The 14,617-nt window shown below is 34.7% G+C and overlaps 2 protein-coding genes across 3 annotated transcripts; both read right to left on the bottom strand.

The window, feature by feature from the left end:
- Positions 1-2,212: 2,212 nt before the first annotated feature.
- On the bottom strand, positions 2,213-5,457 carry LOC120135466 (phosphatidylinositol 4-phosphate 5-kinase 4-like). 2 transcript variants are annotated; one of them, XM_039151741.1, is made up of 7 exons: positions 4,052-5,457; positions 3,415-3,580; positions 3,223-3,339; positions 2,943-3,136; positions 2,736-2,868; positions 2,579-2,649; positions 2,213-2,501 (listed from the first exon to the last, which is right to left on the bottom strand). In XM_039151741.1, the coding sequence occupies exons 1-7, from the start codon at positions 5,377-5,379 to the stop codon at positions 2,213-2,215; spliced, it is 2,298 nt and encodes a 765-aa protein (XP_039007672.1). In that variant the 5' UTR covers positions 5,380-5,457. The 2 variants fall into 2 exon arrangements, with proteins under 2 accessions (XP_039007672.1, XP_039007671.1); XM_039151740.1 differs by lacking the exon at positions 2,213-2,501 and having other exon boundaries at positions 2,576-2,651; positions 2,739-2,868.
- Positions 5,458-6,819: 1,362 nt separating this feature from the next.
- LOC120135657 (pentatricopeptide repeat-containing protein At1g80270, mitochondrial-like) lies at positions 6,820-11,081 on the bottom strand. Its single transcript, XM_039151891.1, has 3 exons — positions 10,923-11,081; positions 9,663-10,254; positions 6,820-8,146 (listed from the first exon to the last, which is right to left on the bottom strand). Exons 1-3 carry the CDS (start codon positions 10,955-10,957, stop codon positions 6,899-6,901), a joined length of 1,875 nt encoding a protein of 624 aa, XP_039007822.1. The 5' UTR covers positions 10,958-11,081; the 3' UTR covers positions 6,820-6,898.
- Between the last annotated feature and the right edge of the window lie 3,536 nt (positions 11,082-14,617).

Below are 14,617 nucleotides of genomic sequence, written 5' to 3' on the forward strand. Positions count from 1 at the left end.
CAATTTTTATCAATCATACACCTTGTTTCGAAACGATCTTTGCTTGATTTGTTAACTTTTAGTTGATAGCCATCTTCCACACATTTCGTATACAAAGCTATCTTCAAGTCTTCCTTTGTATCAAAACAATCATCTTTCTTGATACGAATAATTTTTGTGTAACAATCAACTGCTATCTTTACCAACTCTTCTTCCGGTATCTGAAGTAATTCTGGCATATTCCAGTTATACTCCCGTGGCATTTTCTTCGAGGATTTCTTCTTGTTGTTTTTCTTCTTCAGGGTTATATGAATTACAGAATGGATGTTCAACATGTTCATTCACAGTCGTAACTTCCTCCTCATTATCATCAACAACATCTTCCTCGGCAGCGGTTGTTTCATCATCAAAATTCAGGTATTGACCAATATCAAAATCATTACACGCATGGTCTGTTTCTTCTTCTGAAACATCATCAAAATCTGAGTATTAACCAAGATCAAAGTCCGGGTATTGACCAAGATCAAATTTCGAATACTAACTAGTACTCACAATTTTTTCTGTTGGCTCATCATCGTCTAACTGGTCAATACGAAAACCGGAATTTGGTGCTGAAAGTTGATTGGGATTTGGATTAGGGAAAGGTTGTGGGTTTTGAGATTGTGTTTGGTATTGGAAATGTGGTGAAACAAAATTTGCTTGGTGATGAAATTGTGGTGGAACCATTAAATTTTAAGCACCATAAATTGGGGTTGAAAAACTTAGTTGATTACTACCCGCTACTGACCCAACTTTACTACTTCTAGGTTCAACAACATACAATGTAACATCATCTTGTGAAACACTAATGTAAGCAATGAATCGTTCAACATCTTCATTGTCGGTTAACAAATAAACTTTACCTTTTCTCTGATAAGATAGCCTAAATCCACTTAGGGGCTCTAATAGAGTTTCATAAGTTAACTTTTTTAATGACAGTTTTAGTTGAAGATTCATGAGTAAAGGCATATATTGTAAAACACCATGAACATTCTCCCATGACCCTCCAAAACACAAATCTATCCAAACATGATCAACATTAGATGATTTCATTATTGTAAATTAATTTACTAAACAAACGAGCTGCGAAACTAAAACCTATTGCCGGATGGGGAATGATGTCGTTGGATATAGGATGTCGTTGGATATAGGAACGGATGTCACCGGAGAGAGTGATAGATGGAGATGGAATGGGTTGCAATTTAGGGATTTAGGTTATGAGTTGTTGCTGCTGCGTAGTTATATACCCAAAACATTTGTGTTGCGAAACTAAAACCTGTTGCGAATTTGAAATTCAGTGTTGCGATAGTTAGAATCGCGTTGCGATTTTGTATTATCGCAACGCGAATTTGGAAAATCGCGATGCGATAGTCAAAATCGCGTTACGAATTGGAAACTAATTTGTGATACTGGAGATCGCGTTGCGATTTAGAGATCGCATTGCGATTTTGTTGGTCATTTTGGCAAATCAAAAAAAAGTTGGTCAAAATCGTATATTATAAGACATTTTCAGTCACTGAGGTTATTTTCTCTTTGCAAATCCTTTTAAATATTTTGTGTTATGAATTTTTTATTTATCAAAAAGTGTATTTTCAAATATTTATTTTTGTATTTGTGGAATTTACGGGGAGAAGCTATTCTCTGAAATGACTTGAAACAGAACCACTTACGCGTCAACGCGTGCTTCTTACACGCGTCTCCTTTGAACAGCTGGCATGAATTCTTCTGGTCTTGGATCTCCAAGGTTTGATGAGACAATCATGTAGGCATGTGAGTTTTGGGTATAATGGAAGCTATAGGCTAATGTTTGGGCCATTTGTAATTGAGTTTGTAGATAAATAAATAAATAGATAAACTATTTTTTCAATAAATGAATAAATAATTTATTTAAACGGTATTTGAAAATAGGTCGAAACATGTCAAAAAGAAATATGGGTCAAATAACGGGCCGGAAAAAAGTAGTGGTTTACAAGAGGATATGATTGCACATGGAAATTATCTTGAACTTTTCTAGCTACAATGCAATCTGCATATTCACTGAAATACATGGCATTCCCATAAATGTATCTAATTGGTACTTTAGAATTACATTACATAATAGTGTAATCATGGCTACTACTTCAAAGCTTATAGCTAACTCAATCCACAGACTCATGGAACACAGCATCCTGCTCATGTTCACAGCTGAAAGCTGCTAAGTGTCTTCTTCAAAAACTTTAAAAATGAAGTCCCGAAATCGTCTAGAGTACTGTTTCGGATCCACAGCTGATATCGAAGTAGGGTCATACTGAATAGATTTATAAGCATGCTCGAGCTTTTTGGTAATGTCATAATCTTGAAGTATATCGATGATGCCAAAGAACATCACAACTTCGTAACACTCCCCCGTCCGTTCTCCGACTAGTTGTAGTTCAAGTTCCTGTTTCCTTATCGTTCTTTCGACTCTCGTCGGCATGTTAATACCTAGCTTGATGCTAGCCCACCTGCAATGTTCATGAGTTGTGATTAACACATGTTGGCTTGGATACATAGAGACACAAAAGCAGGAATTATATTTCACCTCTTAGGGTCTAGAATAAGTTGGTCCATATCAGTTCTAGGAAGATGATGAGCTGCATCATTTTGTGAATTGTCTGAAAAGATGCAAAATACGTATTTCAATTCTTAGGGTTTAGAAGAATACACTTTGCCATTAATCTTAAGAAGAGAAGAAAGATAACCGGATGAAGAACGTCCTCGCAAGGAACTAGCTCTCCATTAGGTGATGTTTCTCTAAAATGAAGACCCACTAAAAGACTATAGTCCATTGTTCTTTCTTGTTCAAGAAACTCACAATCCCTGTCGATTTGCCTGTGAAGAGGGCACGTTTATGAATATTGTACTTATAGTTTAGATAAATATTGTACAAGAAGGATAATATTTACCAACAAAACTCCTGAAACCAAGATTTCTGCAGTTTGAATATGAAATTGAGATCAAGATCCTTAAGTATAGTGGTATTATCGATCTCAGACTCGGCCTTATCTGTTATGCGTCCTAAAGAAGACCCTTTCAAGTCAAATCGTCTATGAATTGTATAGTCGGAGCGTAAGAGGTTCCCCATAATAATGAATCGTACCTGAATCGTTCACCCTATCATTTGCTGCAGCTTTTTGTGCTAAATTATTATCGATTTTTAGAAGAGACAAAATGATAGTTACTGACCTTTTTTTGAGCCGGGCCAGTGAGTTTTACGCAGTGCAAGCCGTAATATTTTATTACCAAAGTATTGTCAAAGGATCGGCAATGGTTATAATAAGCTGAAAGCATCCTTAAAAACACCTGTACAACAAATCAATAAAGTTGCAGACTTTCGGATTCAAACTATAAAAAAGGTACGAGGAAACAAAAACTCACTTTCGTTTCAGACTTTTTCATGGTTTTGATCATGTATCGATCATCATTTGTCAGATAAAAGAAGCTTCCACTTTTACCAGGGGAAGATAGTTCCCTCAGTGCATCGTTCCCACAAATGGATATCATGTAATCTGCTGGGTCTACCTTGAACAATTTCCTCAAAGTCCTTTTACACAAATCATAATGTGAATTTACTTGGCATGAAATAATCTCGAGAAATAGGAATAATGACAAAATTACCCCCAACATTTGCATAAATTATCATTTTGACTCTTACTGTTTTAGGAATATTTAACCCAACGTTACAACTTTTAGTCAAAATACTCATTATTTTGACTAACGGTCGATACATGTTGCTAACGTAATATTTTTATATGTACTTAATTGATGTCACGTCGTCAATTAAACACATGAAAATACCACGTCAACAACATGTGTTGACTGTTAGTCGACTAACGATTTCCTTCTAACATGAAATATTTTGACAAAAAATTAGAACCTTGGGGGCTAAAATGCTAAAAAAAAGAGTAGGGACCAATATGACCATTTGTGCAAACATTGAAGGTAATTTTTGTAATTATGCCCATGAAATAATCTCTTGAAACTAATTATGCATGATGATTGTATAATGTCTAACCTGAATACTACTGGACAATAATCTTTCCATCTAAACTCACAAGATTGATGTGGTGGGGTGTATTTACTACCTTCAGGAGGAAACCTGGTCCAGATTTTCTCCTTAGGGTCAAAAGCTGAAGCCTTGAGATCAAAACCAGTGGCTGGTGCAGGTCTTCCTACAGAATGCCTGATCCCTAGCTGCAAATTCAGCATGAGTTCGTAGTTCCTATGACCTTTGGATATTGTCTCCCCCTGTCTTTTTCCTAGTTTGGGCACTTTCAAAGGCAACCCAAGGTTGAACTTTGGGTTTGTATCATCATACAACTCATAATCCAAATCTCTTAAACTATTCCCATCACCATCATTCTCCCATAAGCTGGCCTTATCTAATGGCCTCTCTACACCTACACTTGCCCTACCATCAACCGACAGTCTTCTAGGCCGATCAACACCCTTTGTTGAATACCACATTGCTAATCTCTTTTGTGATGGCATAATCGAAACCCTTTCTGCATGGCAGACTTTGCTGTTAGCCAAGTCATTGTACACTGTCATAGGATCCCATTCGAAATCTGCAGCTGAAGAAGAAGATGATTCTGAAGGGTAATATGTACCATTTTGTTCATCAGGATCTTTGTTCCAATTCCCTACGTAAAAACTACCATCAGGCCATTGATATGTTCCATTTCCTTTTGGCAGACCATCTTCCCAAAATCCTTCATACTTGTTCCCATTGCTCCACACGAATGTCCCCTTACCGGAAATCACGCCGTTCTTCCATTCTCCTACGTAATAGTTCTTGTTCTTCCATTGATATTTCCCGTGTCCTTCTTGTAAACCCCGACGCCATTCGCCGTCGAACAAATCTCCGTTCGAATAGTGCATTGTGCCATGTCCATGTTTCAAGTTCATCACCCAGTTTCCCTTGTATGTATCCCCATTGGCTCCGATATATACACCGGTTCCATCCATGTATCCGGTTTTGAACTCTCCTTCATAACTAGCACCAGAGGGCCAGGTGAACCTTCCCCTCCCCATAGTTTTGCCTTTGTGCCACTCTCCGATATAGATGCATCCGTCTGTCCACAAGTATTTCCCTTGTCCGTCGGGGAAATTATCGTGCCATTGCCCCGTGTAATAATCCCCGTTCGGAAGGATTTTCTCGGCGAAGTACGGTTCCCCGGATGTGCTAACATTTTTAGCAGTATCGTCGCCTTGGACGTCGTTTTGAGGTACGTTCGCCACAGATGTTATCCCAAAAATGCTATTTGCTCGTTTTTTTGCAGCTTGAGTCTTGCGCATGGTGGCCTCCCATGCTTTCAGAACACTACTTTGCTCTTTGTTCATTTTCTGCAAATTCTTCTAGACACTAATCATTGAAATCTAAGTACAATTATATGCAAGATAATCATGACTACATTGAAAAGAAAATGATGAGATTCGTTGATGCAAACAACAAATTATCCAAAAGATTGAACAGAAAAACGTCTTTAATGAACAAATTGTATTGCAATTCTCCTTTCCTTTTTGTACTAAAATTCAATCTTTTTGTTGTCGAATCATAACTAATCACAAATAAACTGTATGAGCAACATGCACGAGATTTGCATTATTATATTTAAGTGAAGATTACGTGTTGAAAAACCCGCATTAGTCTTTTGTTTACAACATTTTTACTATGGGTTTTTATTCCCTACCTAAAGAAGGCTTTTGACAGGACATAAATCTCTCCTATGTTCTCTCTCTTTCTCTAAGTCAAAGGGTGTTTTATTTGTCTCCTAAAGCATCTAAAGCCCTAACATTTGGAAAGGACACACGAAACTAGGATGTTTGTTTTACTATTTTAGAGTTGTAGTCCAACCAAAATAAAACGTTGATAGGACTTTTCATGGCCTCCAACATCCAATTTACACATTAGGTTTTGAAAATAAAAAAAAAACACGTGTTTGGTTTTTTCCATAATATTGTAATCTTTTTTTATTAACAAAAAAAAAAGTGAAAATAAGGATCTTAATGTCTGAAACTACTAAATATGGGCATTCATTTTATTGATTAAATGTAGATGGAATTACAGTTTTATATAGAATAAACTATATAAATGATCATGGATGTTAAGTTTTTTCTATTAATGTTTCAAAAATTATATTTTGGTAACTAACGTTATCGATTTATAAAAAATCGATCACTCGTTATTAATAATTGTTATTAGGAATAATAAAAGGCTAATTTGACACGTTAAAACGATTGAATTGGTACAAGACAACCATGTTAATTGACCGTTTAACTCCTATTAAGGCTACTTCTTTAACAAAACGTCCTAACATGTTCGAGCAATAACGAAACGTCCTAAAATATTCGAGCAAGAACTCAAGGAATTAAAACATTCAAAGAAGAAAGCCGGCAAGAGGGGTTCAGTTCGAAGGATGCTATTGAAGAGGACGGGAGGAAGACCGGAGAAGACGGAGAGAAACAACTTTCTCGGCAAAGACGTCGAAATTGCTGTTTTGAATGGCTTATTGGATTTCTAGGCCGAAAAGGGGTTGACCCATTTCCAGATAATAATACATATTTGATCCAGATTTGCCATGGATGGTAATTAGATTATTCGAATGTCTGAACCTATAGTAAACTCTTTAACTCATAGAAAGGCCGACCAATCTTTTAGGAACTAACAACAAACTGCTACAATTATATATCCACTTCAGGGATATTAAAGAAAAAAAAACATATTTCTTAAAGACTTAGTACGGTTTGAAATTTAATTAAGCAGAACATACAATGTCTAGTGCTAAACAACCAGTATTTGACCACATGAAACGCATAACTATTCATAGAAATAAAGGTTGCCAAGTAACCATTGAAATCCTTAGTCCAGCAAATCAGACACCGCAGTCCTTCTGAACGCATCAACTTGAGCCAATTGAGCCGCTAAGTACCTATTGGGGAATATGTTATCTGCTTTCATTCTCTCCCTGATCCCATAAGCAGGAGCTTTGCCATTTTTATACGCTTCAAGTAGAGATTGGAACTGACGTATTCGACCAACATATCCTGACTGCCTCATTCTATGAAACATTTTTTCTGCATTATGGATATCACCCCTCTTAGCATACTGCTCCATCACAGCCATGAAAGAAGCAAACAAGGGCTTAGATTCCTTTTGCTGACATGCCTTTTGCAAGATCGAGTCGGCCTTTTCCAGTTCCCCTGCTTCAACATAAAGCTTCACAAGTGCATCCCAAGTCAATGGCCCGATCTTCAACCCATTATCATCCATTCGTTTAACAAGATCTTTCCCTTTTTGCACCATCTTATGGTCTGAGTAGACCTTCAAAAGCTTGGTATAACACTTAGCAGGAAGCTTTTTTGATGTTGCTAACTGCCCATCGAAAGCTGCTTCTGATTTTTCAATTTGCCCCACCTTTCCCCAAGCTTCAATGGCAGCCATACACTCTTCAAAGCGGGGGTTTGATTCACAGACCTTCCAAATTCTTTCCACTTCATCGGCCTTTCCAAGTTCAGCATATAGAGGGAGCAAAAACCTGCAACCCCAACGATTCTCCTTTATGTTGTCTCCTTCCATCATCTTCAAAACTTCCTCAGCTTTTTCTGCAAGGCCAGCTGAGACATAGTGCTTAGCCAGGATGGATTGTGTAAGGATGTCCAGTTCAAGACCTTCAGCTTTCATTGTCTCGACAATTTGATCCATCCCAGCTATGTCATTACATAAACCTTTCGTATCAATTAAGATTCTATAAGTAAAGGGTGAAAGTTTGACATTTTCTTTTTCCATTAACAACAGCACATCAGCTATTTTTTTCTTGTCAAGCCTCTTATAGAGGAGTAACAGCTGGTTGCAAGCAAATGCAGTAATCGGGAATTCTAAGTCCTTCATTTTGTTAAAGACCTCCTCTGCTTTCTTCAAATGGTTAGAAACAACACAGTTGGCAAGGAGGGTTCTGTAGATTACCTCTCCCCTGAAAGCTTTCGGGATAGTCTGAATGTAGTCTTCTGCCTTTTGGAGACCCCGTACCTTGGCAATTAAATCAAGACGAGAAGCATAATCTCTCTCAACAAAGTCAAGCTGCTTCTTCATCTCCAACCACTCAGAGAGCTGCAAACAATCAAATCTGTAAGCAAACAGATAGGAAAGAACAAAATGCAATTAAGTAAAACCTACAACTTCCAATAACCAGAACCATACACAATAGAATATCATTTCAATTTAGGCATTCAAAAAAATATCAAGTAAGCCGGCAGAATGGGAGAAGGACAAAGATGCCTAAACGGGGTGTTGGTGACATTCTAAGATTAGAAAAAAATTATCAACTGAACTATAAAATCCATACCATTTAAGCAGTTGAAATTGCGAGACTGCAAATTGTGCACTGTAAAAGCTAGAAGCCCAAGCAAGTTTAAAGGAAGTAGTAATCGAGTTCTCTTTGAGCCTTTACGTAATAACAAGCAAACCAAAAACAAGTGAAACCCAAAACGGGGAAATGACTTTTCTCTTAAGAGGATCTCCATCTGTCTCCTAGCTCGAGGAGAAAGAAAAGTGAGCCAATTCCAAGGAGAAAGAACATAAACTAAAGGCACAGTTTTCAGAACAATTTTAGTGCCAAATTTGTGCAACCAAATTTCCAATCACAATAGCTACCAGAGGCTTAGCAGTATCATCATATGGATGTAAGGTTGTTGCAAGAACACCTGCAACTAGACAACTAGATGAAAACCTATATATTCTAACTATTGGTTAGTACTTTTCAATTGAGAGCAATTGATGAGTGCAGAGAAAACATGCATCCAGCAGCCATGATTGGTAAATGCACAATGACTACTCCTTTCCCAAAGTGATATACTAATACATCAGGTAAAATAACAAGAAACAAAGTTTCAATATAATCATGCAACATTGCATCAAAAAGAAAGTAGGGTAAAGCCTGGTTACCAAATCTTTACTTGTTTGAAATGGTTTGTACTCGAGTTAACAAGAGGGTTTACACATATACTTACAAAAGCTAGCGGTTGATTGTTTCCACATTTACACCATAGCATCAGCACAAAGTTGGGTAAAGCTTGGTTACCAAATCTTTACTTGTTTGAAATGGTTTGTACTCAAGTTAACAAGAGGGTTTACACATATACTTACAAAAGTCCGCGGTTGATTGTTTCCACATTTACACCATAGCATCAGCACAAAGTTGATTTCTTGTTCAGCTCAATTTTTTGAAAAAAGTTTCAACTGATATGCTTTACTGTTTAACTAAAACCATGAAACCTCAAACAATCAAGTAATGTTTACCATGACAAAAAAGATACACAACTTAGAGAAAGCAATAAAAGTTCTCTTTGTTTCTTTATTGAAGAAAAGGATACACAGATTTGCCTAAATCATATTTAGTTTTACACTTTTCCACTTACAAACAGTATAAGTTCAGTGTTTACAATTTAATTAACATTTTTTTATAAAATCTTATTCAAATATTTTTCAACTGATAAAATTATCCGAATCCTAAAATCACATTGAATAAACACCTATATGCAGAGAAGGTAGTTTCATACACAACACAGTGACCTTAGTTTAATGAAAAATAAATTCTCAAAATCGATACAATGATAAGTCAAATCACCTGCAATGCCCTGCCATACATTTTGCGCTTGCGAAGATTGAGAAATGCAAAAGAAACATCATCTCTGCTAATACTTTTTCCTTCCTCAACCCACTTATCAAGAGCCTTATAAATAGAAAGACCTGGAGCAGAGATAATAGCTTTGAATAGTTCCGAGTTAGTTCTCCGTGAAGATGACTTCTTATCAAGAACATCCGTCTCAGCCTCAAACAATTCCAGTTCATTTAAAGCAGTTTCTTCAATATCACCAGATAATTCTTGATCAGAATCCAGTCCATCTTTAGTTTCATCCTTAACAATATGTTCTCCTTTGGTCTCAGCATTAGCAGGCGTTTCAAGTTCAGAAAAACCATCTTCAACGTCATCTTCCTCCCCACTGCTTTCAGCACCAGCTTGGGAAGAAAGGCCAAATTTTTTAACAGAGAACTTAGAGGATGCACGTCTTGTGTGGTAAAATCTCAATAAAGATAGACCTTTATCAGATAATGTTTGGCAAGAACCAAAAATAGTAGCAATTTCTTCAATGAAGTAACTTGAAGTTTGCAATTGAGCAGAAACAGCATAAGAAGCTCGAACACTGATCCTTGATTCCCTGGAAACCAGGCCAAACAATTCATGATCCACTATATTCAAACCAAAAAATCACGAAAAAGAAACTGTATTTTCTAATTTCAAAAGCTTAATATCAAATTAAAAAAAAAAGAGGGAGACAGAGAGAGAAAGAGAATGAAGACTGATGAAACTTTTTGTTGGAATTTAATAATTCAACAGTTAAATAAAATAATGAACGTATTAAAAAAAATAGAAAATACATCAATTTGGTTTCCAGGGTAGTATGGGATTCAATATACTGATAGAAATGGAAAGATAGAGGATTGTTATAATTGTTAGATAGTTAGGGGTGTAAACAAATTCAGAATCTTCAACTGGGAATAAGAAAATTGAACAAAATTCAATCTACTCATCCAAATGGTATCAAGCATTTTTCACCATTTCTCATCTCAATCTCAAGCACAAACTATTTATCATGCAAGAAATGGTCAAGAACGTAAGTTCAGAGAGCTGGTTGGGTTCAGCTTAAGTTAATTAATTTCTACCAAATAAAGCAGGTATATACAAAACAACACAAATTTATTTGTCTTCCCTTCTTTTCCTCCTTGCAGGTTTTCTCGGTAAACAAACACAGAGGAAAAAGAGGGAAAAACAAGTGAAATGCAGAAAACATATAAATACAAAGTAAAAGGAGAAAGAGAAGTGTACTTGAGCGGCTTAGGAAGTCGGCGTAGTGCCCACATGGTGAAGAAGAGAAGCAGAAAATGAAGAAAATCAAACACTGTTTCAGTCTTAGAAACCTCCAACACCCTCAGCACCCACAACCGTCTGCCTTAAACCCTAAATACCCACGACGCTGGAGTTGCTCTGTTTCCCGTATATATATAAAAGTTTTGGGATAAAAAAATGCTGGCAATTTTATGGAGTAATATCCGTTCTAAAAAAACAAAGGGTTGTTTAAAAAAAAAGTTAAACTATATCAAAGACCACTTAACTATACTCCGTTTTTATTTGGATCATTATTTTTGAATTCTTTTCAATCAGTTCATTCAATTATTTAAATGCATTTAATCAAATCACTTGTCGTTAACAGTTAACGGAAATGCATACATGACATTTAATAAAATTGGTCTAAACACACATTTAATCCTTACTATTTATACATTCTATCAAATTATTCATAATTTTAAATGTGTCATGACATGTGTCACGATATGATTGGATGTTTTTTAAATTATTTTCAATATTTTAATTAAATGATATTTCCACCAATCAGGTGGCGACACTGTCAAATTTTGGAACCTTGGATCAAGTGGAAATAATGCTATGCCTCATCCACCAAAGTTAAGGCCACATTTGTTACTTGTTTTCAAAATGTTTTATATAATATATTTCGAATTATGACAAAAAATAAAAATAAAAAAGGTATTGATTGGATTCGAACATAAAATTTTAAATTAGAAGTGCGTTAAGGTGCAACTAAGGTAAATGATTTGAAAAATACTTACACTAAAAATACAAATTTAAAATTTTTGTTTTTTAAATTAAATTATTTTCCTTTTATTTTTCTCATAATTATTTTATTATTATTATATATAAATTATATTTTAAAAAAATAAAATTATATTAACTTTTTATTTAACAAATCCAAAGTAAATCATACATTTGAAAAATACTCACACTATTATTTATAAATCATTCATGTTCGAATCCAAGAATACCTTTTTATTTTTATTTTTATTTTTATGTCGTAATTTGACACATATTATATTAATGCATTTTGAGAATAAATAACAAATGTGGCTTTAGCTTTGCTAGTTGAGGTGTTGCCTGATTTCCACTTGATCCAAGGTTTGAATCTTTGAACAGGGGTGACACATGTCACCACCTAATTAGTGGAAATATAATTTAATTAAAATCTTAAAAATAATTTAAAAAATCTAATCATGTCGTGACACGTTTAATGACACTTTTCACCTTTGACATGTGTCATCACATGATTGGAGGATTAAATATATTAAATTAATTTAAAATTATGATCAATTTGATAGAATATATAAATAATAATGTCTAAATGTGTGATTAGACCAATTTTATTAACTGTCACGTCAGCACTTTCGTTAACTGCTAAGGGCAAGTGGCCTGATTGAGTGCATTTAAATAGTTGGATGACCTGTTTGACAAGAATTCAAAAAATGTGGACAAAATGAAAAGGGTCTATAGTTAAGTGGTCTCTGGTATAATTTACCCTAAAAAACAAGGGTTAATAAATGATTGATCACTATCGTTTATGTTTCATCTAATTTTTCTTAATAAATTCAAAATATATGACACTTGGTCATTTTTGGTTTTATTTAGTTAAGATGTGATTATTTTTGTTTTTATTTAATTAAGATGTAGTCATTGAGGGTTAACTGTTGCTGTTAGATTTTTAATAGATTGCTGACGTGTCACAATGAATATATAAAATTAAAAAGGGTAAAATATACAAATAATCACTAATATTTGAGTAATTTTTTGTTTTCCTCATTAAAATTTAAAAAAAAAAAAATTGGTCACTATATCATCAAATAGTTCCTTATAATTCTTCTGTTATCTCTCTTTCATCAATTAACCCAAAAGAGTAGGCTACGAAAATTTGATGAAGTATTTCATACCGATGAAGACGAAAACTCAAGGGTGGGAAATTCGAGAAATTTTCAATCCAAAGATGTATTTTCTTTCTCTCTTTTTCATGGCTTTTACTTTTCTGGATATTATTAGACTCTTTTGCTTAATCTAATATTGTATATTTCAGCACAAATTATTGATCATGTTTTTTTGGCTATTTAATGTGAAATTTGGTTGCTTTAACACATATTATTGTCATTTTTTGTAACACTATTAAAGTGATACGGGTAACTCAATTCAATTTGAGGTGTCACATTAGGGCCACCGGAGAGACTCATGCTAAGAATATGGGAAAAACAAAATTTTATCAAATAAAATTTAAAATTGTAAAAATGAATTATAAATAAAAACATAAGTTCTAGAATTGTTCTGATGTTAGAACAGAATTCAATAACATACAATATCAAAACAAGTTTCAAACACTGATATAAAAACAAAGTGTAACCTATATGCCCCTTAATTATACGAGTATCATACTCGCAAGAAACGACGAAGGAACTCCATTTTTTATGTCGATAATTGTACATGATCATTCTTTTTAACCTGAAATGGTAAGTAACAGAATAAGCTTTAGGAAAACCCAGTACTACAAAACTACCAAAATATGCTAAAGGCCAAACAGATATATGGTAAAACATGAAACATTCTTAATGATCCAGATATATACAAGTTCTAGTGATGAGTTGAGGTTTAATTAATTAATTCTTCATGTAATAATTAAAAACCAAGTTTAGAGGAAATGTAACACCCTAATTCGATTTGACCCAAAGTCTGAAGGATTCGAATATCACACAGAATCACTAAAGTGGCTAACCATTTTTTTAAATCAATAATCATAATCATTATTTAAAAACCAATAGTTCAAATAATAATAATTTTTTTTTAGAAATCGGGGCTCCATGACACAGTTGAAAACAATTAATACAAATCAAATTTTACGATTATAATACATAAGTAAGGGTCCTATGAATACACATTCCTACTAAGCTACGGTACAATACTCTAGGAGAGCTGCTGGAAATCCTGATGTGATGGTGTTTCATGAACAACTTAATTGTTGACATGTGAATGAAAATATCCAAACACTGAACTTACAAAGCCCAATAGTATCATAGCTAATCTAAAGCATCATATGAATCACATAAACATAAGCATGCTAGCAGACGTGGTAATAAGCAGCATGTATATGCATGATCCTAACCAAGTTCTACCTACTTAAGGTTTAATAGTTTTACCTCTTTAGTGTAAGTCTCAAACTTCCCTAACTCTCTCCTAAGGACCTCTATAACACCATAATCTGATCCAACCTGAAGTTTGGATGATTAGAATGTCACACGGAACCCCTGAGTGTCTAATCATTTTTTTGAAATCATTTGACCAATTAACCACCAAATCATTACATAAACAAAAACATAATGCAGTTGCAAAATAAAGTATTTAGAATATGGGGGAGCTTCTAATAATAGTATCTGAAATACATACGTACAAAAATAGAGTTTACGACTCAAATATTAAATATCTAGGGTTTATAACAGTAGATGCCCACTAAATACTCGAGATGTACTCGGATAGGTGATCAAGTTTGGAAATCCTTAAACCTAGCGACGAGCTCCTCTGATGGCACCTAAGAACCTACGCACCGAAACACATTTCATATGTTGAGCTAACAAGCTTAGTGCCACACAGATAATCGTACTTTACTATATGCATCCAACATACAAGCATGCTACAAG

This window comes from Hibiscus syriacus, unplaced genomic scaffold (assembly GCF_006381635.1).
Source record: "Hibiscus syriacus cultivar Baekdansim isolate YM2019G1 unplaced genomic scaffold, ASM638163v2 tig00110610_pilon, whole genome shotgun sequence".
NCBI classification, from domain to species: domain Eukaryota; kingdom Viridiplantae; phylum Streptophyta; class Magnoliopsida; order Malvales; family Malvaceae; genus Hibiscus; species Hibiscus syriacus.